The sequence below is a fragment of the Haliotis cracherodii genome, unplaced genomic scaffold (genome assembly GCF_022045235.1).
Source record: "Haliotis cracherodii isolate W230 unplaced genomic scaffold, xgHalCrac1.p SCAF_14, whole genome shotgun sequence".
Taxonomy (NCBI): domain Eukaryota; kingdom Metazoa; phylum Mollusca; class Gastropoda; order Lepetellida; family Haliotidae; genus Haliotis; species Haliotis cracherodii.
The window spans coordinates 29801471-29829248 of NW_027266269.1; the positions used below are offsets into that span (position 1 = coordinate 29801471).

General features: G+C 39.7%; 1 protein-coding gene across 1 annotated transcript in view; it reads left to right on the forward strand.

The window, feature by feature from the left end:
• The window catches only part of LOC139461174 (coronin-2B-like), a 121249-nt gene that overhangs the window by 54214 nt on the left and 39257 nt on the right, over nt 1-27778 (forward strand). The window contains exons 4-7 of the mRNA XM_071242753.1: nt 18172-18363; nt 21571-21687; nt 23877-24026; nt 25865-26029. Coding sequence (XP_071098854.1) covers nt 18172-18363; nt 21571-21687; nt 23877-24026; nt 25865-26029 — 624 coding nt within the window. The remainder of the gene's footprint in view (nt 1-18171; nt 18364-21570; nt 21688-23876; nt 24027-25864; nt 26030-27778) is intronic.

The window sequence follows — 27778 nt, forward strand, 5'->3', positions numbered from 1 at the left end:
CGTGGTTTATGCTGACAGCCTGAAATGTTTATATACGACAGATATATTTTTCCAGAATTTGATTGCGTATTATACGCGAATAAATAAGTCTTTTGTATATTGACCAATCGGAAGGGGTGCTAATTGGGATTGTTCACCAGCAAATATTTTAGTAAATATCGCCGTGGGCGCTTATTAGAGCAGGGCGCTTATTACGTCGAATACGGTATATGCGACAGATATATTTTTCCAGAATTCAATTTCCCATCAGAGCTCCAGATAAGCTGCGTAACTGCGTAAAATACGCATCAGAAATGCAGAAATACACAGTAAAATATAATCCAAGCGTATCAAATACGCAACGAACATTACAGATACGCTACAAAATTAAACTTGTGCGTATCATCAAAATATTGTGAAGTAACCCTGCGTATTCGATTAGCAAATCAGCAACCTATTTTGAAAAAAACGGGCATTCCGTCAACCTTGCCAAACTCCACGATGACAGTTACATCATGATCATTTGCCATCACACTTTCTTGTGGAAGTATCGTGGTATTTTTGAGTCCTATAAAGCTCTCGAACCCACACGACACCAGTTTGCAGGGACTAGATGAATAGTGTTTTTTAATATTTAACTTAAATACCCACATGTGTAAAAACTAGTGGGTAACAGAAATTTGAATACGCAGATAGAATTACTGATACCCAATGATTTTAAAATGCATGGGTAAAATACCCACAACACCAAAAGCTTATCTGGAGCTCTGCCCATAATTAAGGATGCATATAACACACATATTGTACACAAATAAGTAAGTCTTGTGTACATTCATCAATAGGAAGGGGTGCTAATTGGGATCGTTCACTAGCCAATGTAATAGCAATTAACGTCTTGGGTGCTTATTAGAGTGGGGCGCTTATTACGTTGAATATGGTATTCACAAGTGATTGAGGAACATCGAGTATAAAATAATGTGAAGTATTAAAAATGAATGATATAAATTCAGCTGTTATCATATCTAGAGTGCATGACTCAAATCCACAAAGATTTTATCCATTTCTAGTCACAGTTTTATGTGTTATAATGTTGATTATTTTTAAATTTTTTTTATTATTTTTTTTATGGAAATTATTCAATCAAATCAAACAAGTCAGAATCTTACCCACTGGAGTTACTGGTGTATTAAAGTTAACAAATGCTTGTTGCCATGGTTACTTGTGATTCCGAATGTTTTCATTGTCAGTTCAACTTAACATCTTGTTAACTGCAGTTGCCATGTTTTCGTTTCCTCTGTTGCATGGTAATCAGGCTGTCAGTTTTGCTTTTAAAACATTTTCCGTTGCCATGGTTACCATAACAAACGCTGCATGTTCACTGTTCAATGAACTGGAGTTTCAAATGTAATCCTCACCGTTTTCTCCATGGAGTATATCTATCAGCTTATGGCTGTGTGTATGTATGAAGCCTTGGTCGTGCATGTTTGTCAACTAATGACTTCTGAAACTATGTTCCAATGTGCACAGCAGTATCACATCAGAGACGGTATTTGTGAAAAAACGATGTGCTTATAAAACCATAACACAAGCAAGCCTGCTTAGCTAATGAGTTTGAATCATACTTTGTCACCTGGTAGATAGTCTTCATCATTTAAGTTTGAAATATGTGTTTGTGACCTTGAAATAAACACTTTGACCTTGCATAAACACTTGTAATCTCGAAATAAGCACTTATGACCTTGAAATAAGCACTTGTTCACAGACCGCCTCCGTGGTCTAGTGGTAGAGCGTCCGCCCGGAGAGCAGAACGTCTGGGGCTCGATCCCGGGCTGCGTCATACCAAAAGACGTTAACAGATGGTACTTGTTGTTACCCTGTATGGCGCTCGGCATTAAGGGGCTAAAACAAGGACTGGTCGGCTCGGAGTCAGTATACTGTGTCTGAGTGGGGTATTCATGTTAAACTGCGGCATGGTATCTCAGTGAGCTAGCACTATAAATCAGCATCAGTCCGGGCTAGTACAAGCAGCCACACACACACACACACGTACATGCACGTCGCTATTTAAGTGCAATAATCTTGGATGCGACGTTAAACTCAATTTCACCTCACCTCACCTTACTTGTTCACAATATTGGGTGTACTTCTCTTATTTAAATTAAATGTAAAACACTTGTGACAAATTGCTACTACGAGGGTTTCCTATAGTGACGGCATAGGGGTTCAGTCGGGGGTTCTCAAGGGAGAATTGAGAAATGTAGAGTTGTGTCCCTTAGGCATGCCAGAATCCTGTGTTTGTGGATTTAAGTTCCACATTTCTGGAATCACAGAGATAGGCATCCCTTCAGACTTTCCTCTCCCTCGACCCATGAAGACAGAGGTAGAATAGGTCTTCAGCAACCCACGCTTGCCGTAAGAGGCGACTATGCTTGTCGTAAGAGGTAACGAACAGGATTGGGTGGCCAGGCTCGCTGACTTGGTTGATGCATGTCATCGTATCCCAATTGCTTGGATCGATGCTCATGATGTCAATCACTGGATTGTCTGGTCTTGATTTTATTATTTACAGACTGTCATATAGCTGTAATACTGCTGAATGCGGCGTTTAACAACAAACAAACAAACAAAAACCTCTCTCTCAAGTTGGTCACACTCCCCAGATACAACACTGATCTACTGGTCAAAGTAGAACCCCATTTCACTCACTCACTCACTCACTCATAAGTTGTGTGTGGCCCCCATTTATTGTCATGCTTCAACTCTGCACAACGAAATATGTCCGCATGTAAAATGAATGAATATATGGTGAAATGGGATATATCGATTATACATGTGGATTTTCATGTTATTTATCTCATCCAGAATGATATTTTTTATGAATGTGAATGACAAAGTCCCCAAGAAAGTCCTTGAAAAACTGTTACCGAATTCGACGTAATATGCACCCAGGGCACTCTCAAAATTAGAAATAGGGGGCTCTTATTACAATATTATTTTGGTGGAAAAAACAGTTGAAAGATAAATTGTTCACTTGCCAATATATTAGCAAATATCGCCGTGGGCGCTTATTAGAGCGGGGCGCTTATTACGTCGAATACGGTATTTCTAGTGTTTGGCTTCAAAACGATTTCCCTGCATAACTTGACCATGGACTGTGTAAGACGTCAATCGGTTGCAGTTTATGTTGTAGATAACACTGATGTAGTTACATAAATCGTCAAACTGTTGTGTATAAATATTGTGAATGACTGCATGAATCATGGACTAACATGGCTGATGCAAATTTGTGTCAAATTGTAATTGGATAAAATATCATATTGTTTATAAGGAGAATTGATTGGAAGTTTAATTAGAATTTTGTGTGACTATTCATATTTGAAGGTGACCTTGACCTTATGCTACATTTCATCTCAGTCTTATTAATGCATGGAACTAAATGAAAATCAACGTTAATGTACGATCACTGAAAAAGACCCGTAAAGATCAGGGGTAGAATAGGTTTTCAGCAACCCATGCTTGCCCTAAAAGGAGACTAACGGGATCGGGTGGTCAGGCTCACTGACTTGGTTGATGCATGTCAACGATCCCCATTACGTGGATCGATGCTCACTGGATTGTCTGGTCCAGACTCGATTATTTACAGACGGCTGTCATATAGCCAGAATATTGTTGAGTGCGGCATTATACAACAAACAAACAAAATTTTCACATGGGACATATTCTTACCATTTTCAATATTGTCTAGATTCTTTAGATGTTTTGGTCATGTTGATATTAACAGTTCTTGAGATTCTTCAGGTTTCAAGAAATAATTATGCAGGGTTTGGAGTTCCTTGTATTAGAGTGTCATAAATGGATAAAGTTTTGATAGCTTCATTGAAACTAGATCCTAGTGCCAGGAGAGACATGTCTTCAGTATCGTGCTGTGACCATCAGTTCCCCAATTATAGATACATTTTCCCAAAGGGCTTAATACATTCAAACAGCTTATGTGATAAGATAGACACAATTTTTATGGATAACAACTTCTTAAATACTGGGAAAAGCGACCTTTCGGTATAGATCCTTATATAGTCTTGCTTGACAATGGTATAAGGATCTATACCGAAACGTTGCTTTTCCCAGTATTAAAGAAGTTGTTATCCATAAAAATTGTGTCTATCTTATCATCCATCAACTTCTAAGTATTGCCTATCAAACAATTTAGCTTATGTGATTGTAAAATATTGTTCAAAGATTCACAAATATTTGTTGCCAAATTTATCACCATATTTTGAATTTTGGGGCCCGGCTGCTGAATTTTTACATAAATGTCAATTTGATTCCGGTGATGTCGCAGACAAATGGGGATGAGAATAGTCTCTATGTGAGACTTGCGTAGTTTGTTAATAATGCATCTGTCACCTAGACAAAGTCATGCCGCTGCCAGTGTCTACACTGGTAACAATGTACGACTATTTCTGTCGGACTACAACAGGGTTTGGAGACAAACCGGCCAGGAAGGTGGTTGTAACCACCAACTTAATCAATGGGTGGTGATGTATTGAGATGCACTGATAGTATCGACCGACAACACAAAAAGCTTGACAAAGGATCCGTGCGTCATTTCTACATGTACTCTGTCAGGTTGTTACTTGATGATGTGGAATATATGCATGACTTGGCAGGGAAGATGATTGAAAATAATAGTCAATATTCACAGATGACAGGTGAAAATAGAATGGCTTTGTGAACTTTTTACTATTACATTACTTGGTTGAAGAATATTTAGACCTGAAAACATTTTTACACTGTTTGACGTAAGTTGATAGCCTGCTGGCTTTGAGTTGGTCCGTGGGAGATATATTTATGACAGACCAATGTTATTCCAAACCATGAGTTCCCTTGGCAGACAAATTGGGGGGAAATCTTTCTTTGTCCAAAATTGGGATTTTTTAACTATGTATTTTGATACCGTGTTCGACATAATAAGCGCCCACAGCGATATTCGCTAATATATTGGCCAGTGAACAATCCCATTTAGCACCCCTTCCGATTGATCAATGTTAACAAGACTTATTTATTCGCGTATAATACGCACTCGTGTGTTATTTGCACCCTTAATTATAGGCAATTAAATTCTGGAAAAATATATCTGTCGTATATAAACATTTCATATAAACCACAAAATTTATCCTTTAACTCTGTTTGTTTCACCAAAATAATATTCTAATAAGAGCCCCCTATTTCTAATTTTGAGAGCGCCCTGGGCGCTCATTACGTCGAATACGGTAATTGCATTCAATGCAGCTATGTAAAACAAAGCATTAGAGCATCTTCTGTATTGGTCCTGTTATCAGTGAGATATATGTCAGCTCGACACAGACATAACAAGACAGTTATAACAATAATAACATGAATTGGGAAAATATATTAAAGTTTGAGACCAAACATCAGCCATTGAGATAGATTCTAGGGCTGGGACGAGTCCAGATATACTACCCGATACCCGACCCCCTATAACCCGACCCTACCCGGGTACCCACTGTAGGTCTCAAGAGTTGGGTACGAAATGTCTGATCAGTCAGGATGGCCTCGTGCCCACGCGGCAATTCAATTCCCATAACTCCATGTAGAAATTCAATTTGGCCTGTTTTTGCAATTACACTGTTCTAATTTGACTACAGTTTGCATTGAAGCCACAAGACGGGGGTTGTAGAAAATCAATGCCTAACTTGCCCGACTTGTTACGCAAGATTGCTTGACAAAAATAAAAATCTATTTCAGTTGCCCATGAAAAATCTAGATTTCTCTATGATTTTGCATTTTTGACCTATAGTTGTGTCGGTTTTCCTTGTTAAGATACATGTATAGAATGGCCAGGGAATTCAAGCCCCAGAATCTACTGCAAAAGCAATAGCATGATGTAATCATAATGGTTTCATTTTATATACCACAAATGGTTTAATTTTATATAACAACACAGATGGTTTAATTTTATATAACAACACAGATGGTTTAAATTTATAAAGCAGAAATGGTTTAATTTTATGTGATAACAAATGGTTTAATTTTATATAACAACACAGATGGTTTAAATTTATAAAGCACAAATGGTTTAATTTTATGTGAAAACACAAATGGTTTAATTTTATATAACAACAGATGGTTTAATTTTATATAACAACACAGATGGTTTAATTTTATATATAACAACACAAATGGTTTAATTTTATATAACAACACAGATGGTGTAATTTTATAAAACAACACAGATGGTTTAATTTTATATGACAACACAAATGGTTTAAAATTATAAAGCACAAATGGTTTAATTTTATGTGAAAACAAATGGTTTAATTTTATATAACAACAGATGGTTTAATTTTATATAACAACACAGATGGTTTAATTTTATATATAACAACACAAATGGTTAAATTGTATATGACAACACAGATGGTTTAACTTTATATATAACACAAATGGTTGAATTTCATATAACACAGATAGTTTAATTCTATATAACAACACAGATAGTTTGATTTTATATAACAACACAGATGGTTTAATTTTATATAACAAATGGTTTGATTTTATATAACAACACATGGTTTAATTTTATGTAACAAATGGTTTAATTTTATATAACAACACAGATGGTTTAATTTTATATAACAACGCAAGTATAATTTTTTTACATTTGCTATAAAACTATATTTAACTAAAATTTTGCATTGTTGATTTGTTCCCAAAAAGATTTGAATGATTAAGAAGACAATTCAAGTGATTACAACTGATTGAAGACAGGTTACCTACACGTGACATTGTCAGTTTTAACTGTTGTGACAAACAAGGTGACAAGTAAGAGTGTCAGGTTGTGACTGATGGAGCAGTTTGCCTTCCGGGCAGAGCAGGGACTGTCTTTGTGATGCAGGTGAACCCAGTCTAATAGGTGTGGTTTAAAAACAACAGGTGGATGTACTTGGTAACATGGATTCAAGCAGAGAATATTTTTGCTTTTTGGAAGAATGTAGTTTGAAAATCTGTAAGTTTCAGTGAATGTCATGTTGACATAGTGGGGACAGTGTTTGCAGAGTTGTCTCATAATATCAATCACAGGTTTGTCTGCCCTGTTGGAATTCTTGGTGACAAGACGGACCAGCTATCTATACTGGTCAATGATTGCCATAAAAAGCGACTATGCTTGTGGCAAGAGGCGACTAAGGGGATCGGGTGGTCAGACTCGCTGACTTGGTTGATGCTATCATCGAATCCCAATTGCGTGGATTGATGCTCATGATGTCAATCACTGGCTTTTTTGGTCCAGACTCGATTATTTACAGCCCATCGTCATACAGCTGGAATATTTCTGAATACATCTTTAGAATTCAGAAAAACAAACAAGCACAGGTCCAATGGCAGCCATCATATGCCCGTTCAACATTAAACAACAATCAGAGCCAGCAAAACAGTAACTTAAATAACAGTTCAAATTGGCATTGAACCAAACTCACTGGCCTACTTGATAATGATGTATATAAAAAAAAAATTATTTGGCCTGGCCTTGTCTATCGATCTGGAGATTGTTTTGTCACTTGTTCACATTAGGAGGAATGTCCCTCTGTGCAGTGCACACAACGATTTGGTGGAAGTTTTTGTCCACACTTCCTGAAACAAAGGGAGATAATACAGAGCTAATGACAAAGACGTGTAATGGCAGGCGGTCGCCTCTGTGAGGTCAACACGGAGATTGGAGTGCGTCAATAGATGGCGCTGTGCTCTACACACACTCAAGCACATGCATGTTACAGTGACATGTTCATCAGGAAACTAGGCCCTCGGTGAGAGAGCTTCTACAACAGTTGAAGGAATTAATTTGAATATCTCCATTTTGGTCATTTTCAAAAATATTTTTTTATTTTAAGCATGTATTATTATTTTTATTTATTTTTTTTTATTTTTTTATTTTTATTTATTTTTTTTATTTTTTTTAGGTGTGTGTGTGTGTGTGTTTCTGTCTGTCTGTCTGAGTGTCAGTGGAATGAGTGCAGGTGTGTCTTTTCCTCTGTGTGTGTTTTGTGTCTCTAAAGGGAGCACGGGTGGCCCAGCTGTCTTAGGCCTCGCGATTCGCTGTGCAGAGTTGCGTCCCCTGGACACACCAGAAACCTATGATTGTGGGTTCGAATCCCGGTTCGAATTATGTTTCTTAGGTTTGTCGGCACCATACCTGTGCTCGTTGGTTTCCCCGAAGTGGTAAACGTCTGAGACCTGCATCACTTCGGGCTTTCCTCCCACTTAAAGCTGACATGCCATGATATAACATTAACTGTAATACTGTTAAAAGCGGCGTTAAATCCAACTCACTCACTCACTTGTGTCTCTAAGCCTCTGTGTTTGTGTGTCTCCATGTATGTAGATTTTATTTTATTTGAGAAACATTTTTTGAGCAGAACATCAACACTATCCTTCATGGATGTAAAATCCCATCATCAGTTTAATTTTTATACACTTTGCTCGATCTGTATGTACCGTATACGTAATAAGTGCCCAGGGCGCTCTCAAAATTAGAAATAGGAGGCTCTTATTAGAATATTAGTTTGGTGAAAAAAACAGAGTTGAAAGATAAATTTCGTGGTTTATGGTGACAGCCTGAAATGTTTATGTACGACAGATATATTTTCCCAGAATTTAATTGCCCATAATTTAAGGTGCATATAACACACGAGTGTGTATTATATGTGAATAAATAAGTCTTGGGTACATTTATCAATCGGAAGGCGTGCTAATTGGGATTGTTCACCAGCCAATATATCAGCAAATATTGCTGTGGGCGCTTATTAGAGCGGGGCGCTTTTTACATCGAATACGGTAATAAAGAGTAGACTGGCTGATGTCAGTACATGCATCCCAAGAGCTGAAAGAAAAGTACACAAGAAGAAAATCCTATGCAGACAACAGTCTGCAACTTATCTTGTACCCTGAGGCCCAAGCCTAGTTCAATATATTTTGGTCTACTATGCTCGGCTAATAAAAGATCACACATTTACACATAAACCTAAATGATACAAAAAGACGTGTGGACTTGTAAAATCAAAAGTCTTTCACACAGGAGGAAGTACGTATTTTATGGCAAAAATAAACGGTCAGATCTCCTTTTAATTTCCTGTTGTCTTGATGAACATGTTACTTGGGCAAATATTTTGATTTTAGGGGGCATATTCAGTGGTAAAAACTAACATTTTTAGTCCACTAGTCTTCAGAATGATAACATAGAGCAAAACCCTTAAAAATGGCAAATTTCTAATACAGTAATAGTCTTTATGATACCTTAATTATTGGGCAATTTAGCAAGGTCTACAGGACTAGCGCCAATTTCTAATGCTTATATTTTGTATTAATTGGCGTTTTGATTTCAACACACGTTTTAAGCAGTAAAACTCTATTCCAATTGCTCAGATTGGCATATTTAAAAAATTATTTATCTTGTAATTTTATTGTTTGTTTATTATTATAGTAATCATGGAGGTAGCTGGGAATCTCATACAGGATACATGAACTTTAATTTGTTTCTAATTTTGCTTTTATGTTAATTATTTTAGTCTTTTAAAGTACTTTTAAAAGTTTGGAAGAACTGTCTTACGTCCTGTTGCAGGGTTGTTCAAGAATCTGTTAATTACAATGATATTGACATACAAATAAGTTTTTAAGCACCAGCAAATTACAAGCTTAAATACATGTTTTCCCCTGGTAAAAACTACAAATACGCATATCTCGTAATTGAAAAATGAGAGCCTCTCTGACATGCGTTGTTTACAACATATTTCCGATCTCCCGGTCTTTTGTTGATTGTTTACACAGGGGGGTTTGTTTTGACAGTTTCTTCCTCCTCTGGCTCTCAGATAATCGGCCATTGAATTGTGAGGAAACAGGACCGCATCGCGTGTACGTGTTGAATGGTTTGGTGTGTGACAGACAGGAATTGGTGACATAGCGATGATGTGGCACTGGCCTGGTTTTGCTAATTCTTGCATTTAGTGATATTGAGCTGTCGACAGGTGGGTTTGAGTTGTTTTATGTGAATTTAGCCCAAAACATGTCAAGAAGATTTTGTGAGATTGAACCATGATAAGACGGTCGTCTAACCAGTGTTTGAAATTGAGGGGTTTCTTGGGTGCTTGAGGCTTGCTCCTTATAATAGTATTTGCATCTCCTGATCATGACATCCAGTGTTAATTTCGAACACTGTTAACAATAGTTTTGCTAATTGAATTTTTTGTCTTCTTAAAAAGATTAAGTTAATGATGATGTTGCATAAACCTCCAAGGCAATGATTATTAGTTTTTATAATACTTTCCAAATTATATAAATAATATGAACAAGTATAAAAGACTTACGTACTGTCTGCTAATCTAGACTTCATCCATAGAACTTGTCTTACTTAATCTAGACTTGTCTGTTTTACATGTTAATAGGATAGAATTAGAAAACCTCCATGGACTTAGTGCAGACTTGGAGCAAGGCTAATGTTTCTCATGCAGTCTGCTAATCTAGATTTGTCTATCGTACATGTTATTAGGATAGAATTAGAAAACCTCCATGGACTTAGTGCAGACTTGGAGCAAGGCTAATGTTTCTCATGCAGTCTGCTAATCTAGACTTGTCTGTCATACATGTTATTAAGATAGAATTAGAAAACCTCCATGGACTTATCGTTCAGTGCAGACTTGAAGCAAGGCTAATGTTTCTCATGCAGTCCACTAATCTAGACTTGTCTGTCATACATGTTATTAAGATAGAATTAGAAAACCTCCATGGACTTATCGTTCAGTGCAACCTTGGAGCAAGGCTAATGTTTCTCATGCTGTCCGCTAATCTAGACTTGTCTATCGTACATGTTATTAGGATAGAACTAGAAAACATCCATGGACTTATAGTTCAGTGCAGACTTGGAGCAAGGCTAATGTTTCTCATGCAGTCCACTAATCTAGACTTGTCTGTCATACATGTTATTAAGATAGAATTAGAAAACATCTATGGACTTATCTTTCAGTGCAGCCTTGGAGCAAGGCTAATGTTTCTTATGCAGTCCGCTAATCTAGACTTGTCTGTCGTACATGTTATTAAGATAGAATAAGAAAACATCCATGGACTTAGTGCAGACTTGGAGCAAGGCTAATGTTTCTCATGCAGTCCTTTAATCTAGACTTGTCTGTCGTACATGTTATTAAGATAGAATAAGAAAACATCCATGGACTTAGTGCAGACTTGGAGCAAGGCTAATGTTTCTCATGCAGTCCGCTAATCTAGACTTGTCTATCGTACATGTTATTAAGATAGAACTAGAAAACATCCATGGACTTATCATTCAGTGCAGACTTGGAGCAAGGCTAATGTTTCTCATGCAGTCTAATCTAGACTTGTCTATCGTACATGTTATTAGGATAGAATTAGAAAACATCCATGGACTTATCGTTCAGTGCAGACTTGGAGCAAGGCTAATGTTTCTCATGCAGTCTGCTAATCTAGACATGTCTGTCATACATGTTATTAAGATAGAATTAGAAAACATCCATGGACTTATCGTTCAGTGCAGACTTGAAGCAAGGCTAATGTTTCTCATGCAGTCCTCTAATCTAGACTTGTCTGTCATACATGTTATTAAGATAGAATTAGAAAACATCCATGGATTTATCGTTCAGTGCAGACTTGGAGCAAGGCTAATGTTTCTCATGCAGTCTGCTAATCTAGACTTGTCTATCGTACATGTTATTAAGATAGAATTAGAAAACATCAATGGACTTATCGTTCAGTGCAGACCTGGAGCAAGGCTAATGTTTCTCATGCAGTCCTCTAATCTAGACTTGTCTGTCATACATGTTATTACTATTAGGATAGAATTAGAAAACATCCATGGAGTTATCGTTCAGTGCAGACTTGGAGCAAGGCTAATGTTTCTCATGCAGTCTGCTAATCTAGACTTGTCTATCGTACATGTTATTAAGATAGAATTAGAAAACATCCATGAACTTATCGTTCAGTGCAGACTTGGAGCAAGGCTAATGTTTCTCATGCAGTCCGCTAATCTAGACTTGTCTATCGTACATGTTATTAAGATAGAATAAGAAAACATCCATGGACTTATCATTCAGTGCAGACTTGGAGCAAGGCTAATGTTTCTCATGCAGTCCGCTAATCTAGACTTGTCTATCGTACATGTTATTAAGATAGAATAAGAAAACATCCATGGACTTAGTGCAGACTTGGAGCAAGGCTATTGTTTCTCATGCAGTCCGCTAATCTAGACTTGTCTATCGTACATGTTATTAAGATAGAATTAGAAAACATCAATGGACTTATTGTTCAGTGCAGACTTGGAGCAAGGCTAATGTTTCTCATGCTGTCCGCTAATCTAGACTTGTCTATCGTACATGTTATTAAGATAGAATTAGAAAACATCAATGGACTTATCGTTCAGTGCAACCTTGGAGCAAGGCTAATGTTTCTCATGCAGTCCGCTAATCTAGACTTGTCTGTCATACATGTTATTAAGATAGAATAAGAAAACATCCATGGACTTATCGTTCAGTGCAGACTTGGAGCAAGGCTAATGTTTCTCATGCTGTCCGCTAATCTAGTCTTGTCTATCGTACATGTTATTAAGATAGAATTAGAAAACATCCATGGACTTATCATAGAGTGCAGACTTGAAGCAAGGCTAATGTTCCACGTTCCATTTGGCCCTACTAACACAAGGTCTTCATCTTCATAGGGCGGTCGGGTAGCCTAGTGGTTAAAGCGTTCGCTCATCACGCCGAAGACCCGGGTTCTACTTCCAACATGGGTACAATGTGTGAAGCCCCTTTCTGGTATCTCCCACCATAATGTTGCTGGAATATTGCTAACAGCGGCGAAAAACCATACTCATTCACTCATCCTTATCACCAGTTGAAACTGTGTTTAAACTGTCAGCGAAGGCTCGTTATAATATCTTTATGGTGTAAGATTTAGCATTGTGTTTCGTGATGGGCAAGGTAATGCTTCTCAGAGGCTGGGATGTTGCAGAACTTTGGAAATATGTATTTCTGAAAATTGATACAGGTCTATCAGTGATTTGATATGGGTAGGGATATGTTGTGTTTTATCATCAGAAGTAGCTTGTGATGCATCAACACCTCAATGAATCGCACAACACACAGTTTTCCATTATGGTCTAGACCCATGAAGATCCGGGCTAGAATAGGTCTTCAGTAACCCATGCTTGCTGTAAAAAGTGACTATGCTTGTCGTAAAAGGTGACTAACGGGATCGGGTGGTCAGGCTCGCTGATTTGCTTGATGCATGTCATCGTATCCCGATTAAGTGGATTGATGCTCATGATATCAATCACTGGATTGTCTGGTCCAGACTCGATTATTTACAGACCGCCATCATACAGCTGGAATATTGCTGAGTGTGGAGTTAAACAACAAACAACAACAACAACGAATTGTATCACACTCTAAGTATCGGGATGCTAATCATATTGCAACCCCATCGTATCGATTCACCTCGATTTGTCAGGTGTGTATTCCCACCTATTCATCAGTGAATCCTGACAACCCTTCATTCTAGGGAAGTTAGTCAGTGGAGTGACATTGGTCAGGGCCAGTTCCACAAAGTGATCAAAGCACTACCACGGTCTTAAGTCTTTGTTTAAGTATGGGAGTAACGATCACCTCAGCGCCACAACTGTTGTAAATCTGTTAAATTATGGAAGTTACAATAACCTTAGCGCTACAACTGTCGTAAGTCTTTGTTTAAGTATGGGAGTTACAATCACCTTAGCGCTACGATTGACGTAAGTCTTTGTTTAAGTATGGGAGTTACAATCACCTTAGCGCTACGACTGTCGTAAGTCTTTGTTTAAGTATGGGAGTTACAATCACCTTAGCGCTACGACTGTCGTAAGTCTTTGTTTAAGTATGGGAGTTACAATCACCTTAGTGCTACGACTGTCGTAAGTCTTTGTTTAAGTATGGGAGTTACAATCACCTTAGCGCTACGACTGTCGTAAGTCTTTGTTTAAGTATGGGAGTTACAATCACCTTAGCGCTACGACTGTCGTAAGTCTTTGTTTAAGTATGGGAGTTACGATCACCTTAGTGCTGCGATTGACGTAAGTCTCTGTTTAAGTATGGAAGTTACGATCACCTCAGCGCCACAACTGTTGTAAATCTGTTAAAGTATGGAAGTTACAATCACCTTAGCGCTACGACTGTCGTAAGTCTTTGTTTAAGTATGGGAGTTACAATCACCTTAGTGCTGCGATTGAAGTAAGTCTTTGTTTAAGTATGGGAGTTACAATCACCTTAGCGCTACGACTGTCGTAAGTCTTTGTTTAAGTATGGGAGTTACAATAACCTTAGCGCTATGACTGTCATAATTCTTTGTTTAAGTATAGGTGTTGCGATCACCTCAGCATCACGACTGTCGTAAGTCTATATTTAAGTATGGAAGTTACAATCACCTTACCTACGATCTCTTTGTGGTATGCAGCCCTGACAGCCACATTCCACACATGGACGCTGTACCAACATCACCTGCTGGAGTTGATTTGCACAGGATGATATCAGTAGTCCTCCTGTCATATTGTAGGCCCTTGTCACTGACAGGAGGTCAGAGACCATTTGTCAGCTTGACAAGTGGGAGTTGGTCCTCCACCAGATAAACATTATTTGTTTACACAATGTTAATATTTGAGGCCTCTAGATTACACTGTTGATTACAAACAACATTCTCCGGCGATAATACCTGCAAATTTATGTGAAAGCACATAATATTTATGGACAGTGTAATTAATGATAATTTGCAAAGTATACTTGTTAATCTTCTTAAGCTGGAGGCTCTGTGAGGATTCCGGGTTAGAAAAGCTCCCCAGCAATCTGTGGTGGTTATGTGATGCAAACTTATGGATCGGTTGGTCATGCACGATGACCTGGTGGCTTGGTGTCATCGAACCCCTGCTGTTTGGATCAATGCTCATGTCAGTTACTGTTACAGCCCGTGAAGATCCGGGGTAGAATAGGTCTTCAGCAACCCATGCTTGCTGCAATAGGGGACGATGCTTGCCGTAAGAGGCGACTTGCGGGATTCGGTGGTCAGGCTATCTGACTTGGTTGATGCATGTTATCGTATCCCAATTGTGTAGATAGCTCATGATATCAATCACTGGATTGTCTGGTCCAGATTCGATTATTTACAGACCGCCATCATATAGCTGAAATATTGCTGAATGTGGCGTTAAACAACAAACACACACTGAAAAAATCTTGAGTTCAAGTAGACTTTTTAGGATAGGATTTCTGGAGTAAAATTGGTTCAGTCAGAACAAACAGGGATTCAAACCCATGATCATCAGCCTTTGGCACGACTTGCTCAACTCCGCGCAACGAATTGCAGTGCCCTCGTCCTCTCGACCATCCTGTTACAGAATAGATACTGATGGTAGTAAATCCATCACATTGTCGGCTCTGCTGACCGAAGATATGTCATTGCTTCATGAAGGTACTGTTAAGTACAACTACTCCTATGTTCGATGTCTTTATAAAGAAACAGGTGAAAGTCATTTTCAGTTCAAGTACTCGGGTAAAGTTCCATGGCAAAACAAGCTCCTATATTCCAGGGTAGCACCACATCTGTCTCACAGCATGATGGGATTTGTGTAATCAATCCTTTAACATGGCCTGTACAGTCCTCGTAGTGTTGTGTGTGTAAGACCAGGGCCCCGGTCAGGGCCCCGGTCCACAAAGCGATCTTAGCGCTACGATTGTCGTAAGTCAGTGTTAAAGAGACCCGTGAAGATTCCGGGGTAGAATAGGTCTTCAGCAGCCCATGCTTGCCGTAAAAGGTGACTATGCTTGTCATAAGAGGCGACTAACGGGATCGGGTGGTCAGGCACGCTGACTTGGTTGATGCATGCCATCGATCCCAATTGCGTGGATCGATGCTCATGATATCAATCACTGGATTGTCTGGTCCAGACTCGATTATCTACAGACCGTCGCTGGAATATTGCTGAGTGCGGCGTTAAACAACAAACCAACCAAACCAGTGTGAAAGAATGGTAGTTACGATCGACTTAGCGCTAAGATCACTTTGTGGAATGGGCCCCAGGGCAGGACTGAGGGACCCATTCCACAAAGGTAGCTTAGCTTAGCGCTAAGATGGTCTTAAGTTTATACTTTAACAAGATTTAGGACAATCATAAAGCTAAGATCGCTTCATGAAGTGGGACCCAAATCTGTGGAAGATTCTCTGATCTGTGGCATATTTCCAGTGTGTTGTTAAACATTCTGTGGCCTGGCCAGAAACGTATTGAGACTGTGATTTTGTAAGCATATGACAATCGAACCCGTAAAAAACCCTCTTAGGATAGTAAAGGGTGCCCAAGGGCAAAGATTGTTATGGGCTGCTCAGAAAAGGCTGTAAAGGGAATCAAAGATAGTAAAATGTGTTTCAGGGCAAAGATAGTAAAATGTGTTTCAGGGCAAAGATAGTAAAATGTGTTTCAGGTCAAAGATGGTAAAATGTGTTTTAGGGCGAAGATGGTAAAATGAGTTTCAGGGCAAAGATAGTAAAATGTGTTTCAGGGCAAAGATGGTAAAAGGCGTTTAGGGGGATAAGATAATTAAAGGGTGCTTCAGGGCAAAGATATTGAAATGTGTTTCATGGCTATAAGATAGGCTAAGTTAGTAAAAGAGTGTTTCAGGGCAAAGATAGTAAACTGTTTTTAAGGGTTTGTCAATTAAAGAAGAAGCAAAAGTTTGTAAATAAACTAGGGGCATCTCTTCATGGCATCATTTTGCTAAATACCCTGTGTATGTGACGTAATCTTGAGCAGAATGTCAGTTTACAAAGGAATGAGTCATTCCAGCCACGAAGAAAGACAATGCCACATGTTAGAGATTCACCATGGATCCAAGTCTGGACCATTAAACTAGGAAACATCTTGACGTGATGTGGTCATATGACCCCCATAACACAGTAGGTCACTGTGCTACGTATCGTGGTACTTATGTTTATCCTATACCACATCACAATAATCTCTTTAGCACAGTAGGTCACTGTCCTACATATCATGGTACATATGTATATCAGTGTACCACGTCACAATAATCTCTTTAACACAGGAAGACACTATATTACCTGTCTCACGGTACTGTTACGTATCATGGTACATATGTATATCAGTGTACCACGTCACAATAATCTCTTTAACACAGGAAGCACTACATTACCTGTCTCACGGTACTGTTCCGTATCATGGTACATGTGTATCCCTGTACCACATCACAATAATCCCTATAACACAGGATCACAGTGTTACCTCTCTCAATGCTGTGCTATGTATCATGGTACATACGTGTCCCTGTGCCATGACACAGGACGCTTGGTGATGTCCTAGGCTAGATTAACTTGCATGTACAACACCCCTAACCTCCACAGTGGAGATTAACACCAAGATGGTGGTAGACCACTCCTAATCTCACTCACATTGTACAGGACATAATATGTGTCGTTTAACATTTTACCAATTTGATGATGCCAGGGCCATGTGCACAAAGAGTTTTTAACTCAACAACTTCTTATTGGTGCAAGCTACTTCAGTCAAAGGGACTTAGAACCCCATGGGGAATCTGGTTTAGAATAGATCCCCTGCAACCTTTGCTTGTCCTCAGAGGCGACTAAGGATCTTGGTTGATTGTGTGTTATCGGGTTAGTATTTGTCTTCAGCAACCCATGCTTGTCATAAGAGACAACTAACGGGATTGGGTGATCAGGATCACTGCTGATGCATGTCATTGTATCCCAATTTTGTAGATCAATGCTCATGATGTCAGTCATTGGATTATCTGTTCCAGACTTGATTATGTACATACACCGTCATATAGCTGGAATATTGCTGAGTGTGGCGGTAAACATTTGTTGAAAAACAGACAAAATACTTAGTGTATGTAATACCTTGTATGAAAAATATGGAGACACTGATGGCAATATGTAAATACAGTACACTAAATGAATATATTGTGGACAAAATTGGCTACAGGTTAATGTAAAGATGTTTTGTTTATATACAATGCCTTTATTGAATATGAGAAATATGGAATGGCAATTTGTTGACTTTGACCAATGTTCTTTGTTGACTCTGACCCAACTTTCTTGCTTCATCAGGCTTTCAGAATGCGGTCCTCCAAGTTCCGCCATGTTTTTGGCAAACCATTTCGTAAGGAGATGTGTTTTGAAAATATTCGCATCACAAAGAACGCTCACGATGGTTGCTTCTGTGCTGTCAACACGAAGAACATTGCTGTCGTCACGGAGAATGCAGGGGGCGGAGCCTTCGTCGTGCTTCCTGTCAATCAGGTGAGTTTAGACCAAGGCCATCAAGTGGAGGAGGAGGTGAGGGTGGCAAGTGCACTGCATGAACGATCGCCTGGGGACATCTTCCTTAATCTAGTGTGTTATATCGCCAATTCTATTGGAATGAATACCCTGGATCCATTCACAACTGCCCCAGTGCGAATTTCATGTTAGAAAAGGTCTTCAGCAACCAATGCTTGCCGTAAGAGGCGACTAACGTGATCGGGTGGTCAGGCTTGCTCACTTGGTTCATGCACGTCATCATATCCCAATGGTTAGGATTGATGCTAATGATATTGATCGTCGGATTGTCTGGTCCACACTTGATTATATACTGACTGCCGTCATACAGGTGGAATATTGCTGAGTTCGGTGTTAAACAACAAACAAACAGAACCGATAGTCAAGGATGACTTCGGATCAGGTGTGCACCATGTTTACTGGGTATAAACATATCATTTGCCACCTCTGACATTCATGATGCTCATATTATCAATTACTGGTTTGTCGGGTCCAGATTTGACTTTTTCCAAGCCACTGTAATATAGCTGCAATATTGCTGAATATAGTGTTAAACAACAAGCAAATAAACCTTGTCAAGAAACTATAAATGAAGAGGTCTTGAATTAAGGGGAAAAGTTGGTTCCCTCTTCTACAATTAGGGATAGCATCATGCTGTGTGCACTTGCTACATCACTGCAGGTGTGTGTCACCTGTCTATGGTCTTTGTCTGAACACATGGTGATTGTCAGGTTCCAGGTAAGCAGTCTAGAAATTTGTCTTTTTAAAGACTACTCCAGGAGACTAGTGTTGCCTCTTTCATTAGTCTTCAGAATTTGTGGCTCTTCTTGCTTGTTTAAGACAGAAATGTTGACTGTAAAAAAAATTCAGTTCCAATTTGTAGCAAAATTGAAGCATTGACACCTGGTTGAGAATACCCTGGTATATATATTTATAACCCACAAATGCTACAAGTTACTGAGGACTACCATCACTGAAGTTTTACTTGTCCCAGGGATAATTTAGTAGTCCTTGGCTAGCGGACTGGTATGAATTTCCAAGTGTTGCCAGGGTAAGTGGACGTGTCTTACATGCTAGTCTGCTTCATAGTTTTGAATTTGGGAACTGATCCAAAGTTTGAAATATTCATAAGAGATTGGGAGGTCAGGCTCTCTGACTTGTTTGATGCATGTCATCGTATCCCAATTGCTTATATTGATGTTCATGATGTTAATCACTGGATTGTCTGGTCCAGACTTGATTATATACAGACTGACATCAAATAGCTGAAATAATGCTGGGTTCAGCATTGTGTTCAACATCAAACACACACATACAAGCATGTCAGATATTGACAAATGTCATAATTGGGATAACACAGTAAGGCACAGTTTCTCGTACTGTTTTTGGGTTGAGTCCCATCCGGAGTGAGGCAACTAATTGCCAGCACACAAGGTCAGCGATCTAACACACTCAGCCATCGAGGCTTCCACCGACTAGGTGCCTCACTCTGGCAGTGTGGGTTCAAATCCCGGATAGAACTCAACCCAAAAACAGTACAAGAATCTGTACTTTACTAAGGAAGTGTTATCACAAATATGACATTTGTCACCTTTGACTGCTTTCTAAATGGCATTGTGTTTTCAATACTGACTTGACACTGGAGACAGGGCATGCGCATCACCAGGACCAGCTTCCTGTCAGATCTGACTCACTAGAAATGGACCCGTGAAGACCCGGGGTAGAATAGGTCTTCAGCAACCCCAATCTCATTAAAATCAGATCTTAGTTCTCGCTACCTCTAAACAAAGATCTGAGGACATCCCATTAGGGGTCGCATCAAAACGACCTTTCATCCGACCAATCAGAGTGTCGCTTCCTAAATCATGAAAGTGACAGTCGGAATGTGATTTCTAATCACGCAGCCTCAAAAAATTTGAAACGGGTTATTCCAAACGATAGTTACAGGCTTAACGACTGAATCTATACAATCTGGACCATATAATAGCCATTCGAGAATGGTCATTTGCTCAGGTTTCAAATTTTTAAGCAAGAATTTGTCAAAATATGTTTCGAAGCGTAGTCGCCAATTTGCAGTTAGTGCCGTAAAGCACGAGAAAGCTGCCTTCTGATTGGCTAATGTCGACTTCTTGTCAGTAATTTCATTGGTCGGTCAGAGTTCGCGAAAGGTTGGTCTGACGTGACCCGTAATGGGATGTCCTCAAATCTTTGTTTAGCGGCAGCGAGAACTAAGATCTGATTTTAATGAGATTGTCAGCAACCCATGCTTGCCATAAAGACGACTATGCTTGTCGTAAGAGGTGACTAACGGGATCAGGTGGTCAGGCTCGCTTACTTGGTTGATACATGTCATCGTATCCCTATTGGATCGATGCTCATGATATCAATAACTGGATTGTCTGGTCCAGACTTGATTATTTACAGACCGCCGTCATATAGCTGGAATATTGCTGAGTGTGGCGTTAAAACAACAAACAAACACTAGTAACATGTGATCATGCTTGGATTTTGTTATTGAGCTTTGATGGAGTATTGCACATGCGTTTTGTCAGTGGTGTGTCTGGTCCAGACAGGATTACTGGCAAGATGCTATGGTATTGTCTGACTCTATGTTATTACGGGCTCTCCATTATCGCAGGCTCTCAAGTATCGCGACCTTATATATTATCGCGGTTTTGGTAGATCTGGTAATCCACACACCCTGTCGGCTGTTTACCAATGCAAATCCAAGCAAGATATTTTATCGCTTGTTCAAATACAGGACTAGTTTCAGCCACACATTAACTTTTTTTTATGATTGTTTTGTGATGTTTTTGAAGTAGAATCACCCCTACCTCCATTCGAAAATGGTCAGAAAAGAACCCAATTGGTTGGATGATGTCCCTTGACCCAACCTAGGCTGTATGCATATTGATTATGTCCCCCGCCATGATATTGCTGGAATATTGCTAAAAGCGGCGTAAAACCATACTCACTCACTCACTTTAATAGGTTAGTAGGTGTGTGCCATTACGATCCATTATAACTTAACTACCACGATAATATAGTGTACAATGCTAGTAAATGGCATATTGCTGGCTGGTGTACAACAACATTCAGACCAAAATATATTTCTGCCTGGCCAGTTATTATTTGACGTAATAACCTATATGATAATAACCTATATGCAAAATAATTGTGTTGTTGCAGGGAGGTCGAGTGGACATGAACATCCCGAAGGTCAGCGGCCACTCTGGCGCCATCTTGGACATAAAGTGGAACCCCTTCGACAACCAAGTCATCGCCTCGGGGTCAGACGACTCCACAGTAAGAATAGCTTGTGTTGTACTTTGACACAGACAGCCACCAAGGTCTAGAAGTCCGATGACTCCACTGTAGGATCAGCTTGTGATGTAGTCAGACACAGACAGCCACTAAGGTCTAGAAGTCTGATGACTCCAATGTAGGAATAGCTTGTGTTGTACTTTGACACAGACAGCCACTAAGGTCTAGAAGTCCGATGACTCCAATGTAGGAATAGCTTGTGTTGTACTTGGATACAGACAGCCACTAAGGTCTAGAGGTCTGATGACTCCAATGTAGGAAGAGCTTGTGTTGTACTTGGACACAGACAGACACTAAGGTCTAGAGGTCCGATGACTCCAATGTAGGAATAGCTTTTGTTGTACTTGGACAGACAGACACTAAGTTCTAGAGGTCCGATATACTCCAATGTGGGAATAGCTTGTGTTGTACTTGGACACAGACAGCCACTAAGGTCTAGAAGTCTGGTGACTCCAATGTAGGAAAAGCTTGTGTTGTACTTGGACAGACAGACACTAAAGTCTAGAGGTGCGATGACTCCAATGTAGGAATAGCTTTTGTTGTACTTGGACACAGACAGACACTAAGTTCTAGAAGTCCGATGACTCCAATGTAGGAATAGCTTGTGATGTCCTTGGACACAGACAGCCACTAAGGTCTAGAGGTCCGATGACTCCAATGTAGGAAGAGCTTGTGATGTCCTTGGACACAGACAGACACTAAGGTCTAGAGGTCCGATGACTCCAATGTAGGAATAGCTTCTGATGTAGTCAGACACAGACAGACACTAAGGTCTAGAGGTCCGATTACTCCAATGTAGGAATAGCTTGTGTTGTACTTGGATACAGGCAGCCACTAAGGTCTAGAGGTTTGATGAGTCCAATGTAGGAATAGCTTGTGATGTACTTGGACACAGACGGACACTAAGGTCTAGAGGTCCGATGACTCCAGTGTAGGAATGGCTTGTGTTGTACTTGGACACAGACAGACACTAAGGTCTAGAGGTCCGATGACTCCAATGTAGGAATAGCTTGTGTTGTACTTGGACAGACAGACACTAAGTTCTAGAGGTCCGATGACTCCAATGTAGGAATAGCTTGTGTTGTACTTGGACAGACAGACACTAAGGTCTAGAGGTCCGATGACTCCAATGTAGGAATAGCTTGTGATGTACTTGGACACAGACGGACACTAAGGTCTAGAGGTCCGATGACTCCAATGTAGGAAGAGCTTGTTTTGTACTTGGACACAGACAGCCACTAAGTTCTAGAGGTCCGATGACTCCAATGTAGGAATAGCTTGTGTTGTACTTGGACACAGACAGCCACTAAGTTCTAGAGGTCCGATGACTCCAATGTAGGAAGAGCTTGTGTTGTACTTGGACACAGGCAGCCACTAAGGTCTAGAGGTCCGATGACTCCACTGTAAGATCAGCTTGTGATGTAGTCAGACACAGACAGACACTAAGTTCTAGAGGTCCGATGACTCCACTGTAAGATCAGCTTGTGATGTAGTCAGACACAGACAGCCACTAAGGTCTAGAGGTCCGATGACTCCACTGTAAGATCAGCTTGTGATGTAGTCAGACACAAACAGCCACTAAGGTCTAGAGGTCCGATGACTCCACTGTAAGATCAGCTTTTTGATGTAGTCAGACACAGACAGCTACTAAGGTCTAGAGGTCCAATGACTCCACTGTAAGATCAGCTTGTGATGTAGTCAGACACAGACAGACACTAAGTTCTAGAGGTCCGATGACTCCACTGTAAGATCAGCTTGTGATGTTCTAGGAACAATGTCATTAACACAGTTATAAGCACTGCTGGATCTACCAGTTGGTGGCCTGGTGAAGAAAAAGTTTGTTCATCAGGCCTAAGTAAACGTGGTGATTTGTTTCAAGGTGAAGATCTGGCAAATCCCCAATGAAGGTCTCTTCTCCAACTTGAACGATTGGCAGGTGGATCGGTCTAGAGGTCCAATGACTCCATTGTAAGATCAGCTTGTGATGTAGTCAGACACAGACAGACACTAAGTTCTAAAGGTCCGATGACTCCACTGTAAGATCAGCTTGTGATGTTCTAGGAACAATGTCATTAACACAGTTATAAGCACTGCTGGATCTACCAGTTGGTGGCCTGGTGAAGAAAAAGTTTGTTCATCAGGCCTAAGTAAACGTGATGATTTGTTTCAAGGTGAAGATCTGGCAAATCCCCAACGAAGGTCTCTTCTCCAACTTGAGCGATTGGCAGGTGGATCTGCACGGACATCAGCGACGGGTCGCTTACATCGAGTGGCATCCCACCGCCTCCAACATACTGCTGTCTGCAGGCTACGACTTTAAGGTAATACAAACCACTAGCATCATCCTGGGCAATGGCTTCCATTCAAGGTGCACAGTATGCTGTATACATAGATTTGAAATACCGTATTTGACGTAACATCGAGTGGCATCCCACCGCCTCCAACATACTGCTGTCTGCAGGCTACGACTTTAAGGTAATACAAGCCACTAGCATCATCCCGGGCAATGGCTTCCGTTCAATAGAGGTGCACAGTATGCTGTATACATGGATTTGAAATACCGTATTTGACGTAATAAGCGGCCAGGGTACTGTCAAAATTAGAAATAAGGGGTTCTTTTTAGAATATTATTTTGGTGAAAAAAACAGTTGAAAGATAAATTTTGTGGTTTATGCTGACATGCTGAAAAGTTTATGTACGACAGATATATTTTTCCAGAATTTAATTGCCCATAATTATGGGTGCATATAGCACACGAGTGCATACTATTCGCAAATAAATTTGTCTTGTGTACATTGATCAATCGGAAGGGTTGCTAATTGGGATTGTTCACTAGCCAATGTATTAGCAAATATCGCTGTGGGCGCTTATTAGAGCAGGGGCGCTTATTACGTCGAATACGGTACTAATGAATATGTATACACTTGGTAAATACCGGTATTTTGCATTTTTCAAAATCATGCATACCTTGTTTACAGGAAGTCGAAATGAAATTGTTAAATTCAGAAATTATCAACTCATAATGTGGATCACTGGATTGTCTGGTCCAGATTCGATGATTTACATGCCATCATACAGCTGGAATATTGCTGACTCTGATGAACATTCATCTCTCTCCAGGGTTAGCAAGGAATTTCTGTTTTTAGTCGTCCACAAATATGATCTGCTACATTTTGGCAATCCACCTAATGGTAAAATTTCACTTGATTTTGAAACCCTGAAACTGTTCTCAGTTATTCCCATATTTCTTCAATGATAAGGGGCGGACGGGTAGCCTAGTGGTTAAAGCGTTCGCTTGTCACGCTGAAGACCCGGGTTTCGATTCCCGACATGGGTGCAATGTGTGAAGCCCATTTCTGGTGTCCCCCGCCGTGATATTGCTGGAATATTGCTAAAAGCGGTGTAAAACCATACTCACTCACTCACTCACTCTTCAATGATATGCACGTGTGTAGTAGAATTTGAATTTATTTCTTTTGGTTAGAAAAATTGAGATTCCTTTGTAAAAAGATCTATATGTTATAACAAGAATGTCATACACATAGCAGAGACATTCTAAGAACATGTTAGGGACCGACCAGTTGATATTCTTTTGAAGGGAGGGGGAGGCGTGACTTTTTAAAAGGAATGAAAATCTGGTTGGTCACTTTGTGTGAATTAATTATTTTTTTTAGTCCCAGATCAGCTTTCATTTTGATTTTAGTTTTATACTTAAGACTAATGTTTTAGATCATGTACTTTTCTGCACTACAATATGATATATAAACTATAATAGTATATGCATACTTGATACATGCCGTATGTTTATGTTACTAGAGTGAATGTGTGAGTGGGAAGTGTGTTATTTTCTTTAAAAAAAGTAAGATGTACTGATAAGTTGTGATCCATGTCATGGGCTTTCTGCTACCCTTGGCGGATGCCCATTTTTTGTAACAGTTACTTCTTTTTAAAAACAATAAAAGAAAAAAAAAAGTTTCAGATTAGTTGACTTCAATGACATGGACCTTTGTCATTCAAAATGTTCTGAAGATTATTTTTCATATTTGGTTATGGTATAGAAGAATGCCATCAAGAGTTGATAATATCATGAAAATGTTCTGTTTTGTCTCAGGCAAAATGACTGCGGGTGACCTTGACCTTGATTGTTTGTCCTCCACAGTGTTTCATCTGGAATGTGGAGCAGGCGGAGCCTGTGAATGTGATTGGTTGTCACACAGACACCATCTTCTCCATCGCTTGGAGCAGGGAGGGATCCATGTTCGCCACAACCTCCAAAGACAAGAAACTGCGTGTCATAGACCCAAGGTCAACCAATGTCATCGCGGTAAGCTCACTTTCATTGCTCGAGAGTCATTCCCAATCAGGCAGGCACAGGTGGCCCAGTCAGCGGAGGAGCAGCAATTAGCTGTGCAGAGTTGCGTCCCTTAGCCGTGCAGAGTTATGTCCCTTAGGTATGCAGAGTTATGTCCCTTAGGCATGCAGAATTATGTCCCTTAGGCATGCAGAGTTATGTCCCTTAGGTGTGCAGAGTTATGTCCCTTAGGCATGCAGCATACCAGAAATTATGATTGTATTTTCATATGCCTGATTCTCCCTGGTAATGTTTCTAGGTTTGTCAGCACTATGCCAATGCTTGTAGGTTTCCGCAAACTGGTAAATGTCTAAGACCTGCTTTAATTTTGCCTTTCCTTCCACATCACTCTGACAAGAATCCAAAATTTTGATCTTAGCAAACAAATCAATGAGAAAACTCTGTCAGAGCCACTCTCAAATATGCAGGCTACATCTAACCAAGGCATTTCCTGTAGACTTCTATAGTAATGTTATATTTTGTTTATAAATCACTAAGCATTTAACAACTATTACCTGTAGATGTGTGCACAGTCTGGCCTTAGAGCAGCACTATACACACAAAAACTGACTAGCTTAGCCAGCTCCTTTTCTGAGTACAGGAAGCTAAACACACCAACCCCAGTTCCGCACCAAATGTCACATGCTTGAAAATATCTCTGGCCACATTCAGCATAAGTCAACATGTTTAAAAAGACAGTACTAAATATAGAAGGACATGGTCAGTTTTAATTGATGGATGTTACATTTAAAAAACAAAAAAATCTTACACAAAATCATCCAATCACAGCTGCCAGATGATTCAATCTGCACTCTACAAAAACTGCTTGTTGAACGACTGATTCTGATTTGGTGGAACCTGCACAACTGTTGAAGCCTTCTAGTCTACAGATATCAATATTGAAGAAAAGAACCTGTTGCTTTTTGGCCACAGAAAGCCTGCTTCAATGTTGCATCTCGGCTGTGGATGTTTTTTATCAGTCCCTGACGCTATTTTGTTTTCTGTGCATCATGATGACACGAACAGTTTGTTGACTGAACAAGTCAATACTTAAAACCAATCTCATTAAAATCAGACCTTAGTTCTCGCTACCGCTAAACAAAGATCTGAAGACATCCCATTAGGGGTCACGTCAGAACGACCTTTCATCCGACCAATCAGAGCGTCACTTACCATATCATGAAAGTGACAGTCGGAATGTGATTTCTAATCATACAACCTCAAAAACATTAACGCGGGATATCCCGAACGATAGTTAAGGGCTTAACGACCTAATCCATACAATCTAGACCATCTATTAGCCATTCCAGAATGTCCTTTTGTTCAGGTTTCAAATTTGTAATCAGGAATTTGTCAAAATATGTTTCAAAGCTTAGTCGCCAATTTCAAATTAGTGCCGTAAAGCACTAAAAAGCTGCCTTCTGATTGGTCATTCCATTGGTCGGTCAAAGTTTGCACAAGGTCGGTCTGACGTGACCCCTAATGGGATGTCCTCAGATCTTAGTTCTCGCTACTGCTAAACAAAGATCTGAGGACATCTTTGTTTAGCGGTAGCGAGAACTAAAATCTGAATTTAATGAGATTGTACTGAAAACGAAAGTGGGAAAAGTAAGTTCTTAGTTGTTAGTTTGTGATGAAGGCTTCTCAATCCAGCAAGTTACATACTGTGTAGAGTTGTGCCCCTTTGGCGTATCAGAATCCTATGACGCTAGGTTAAAATCA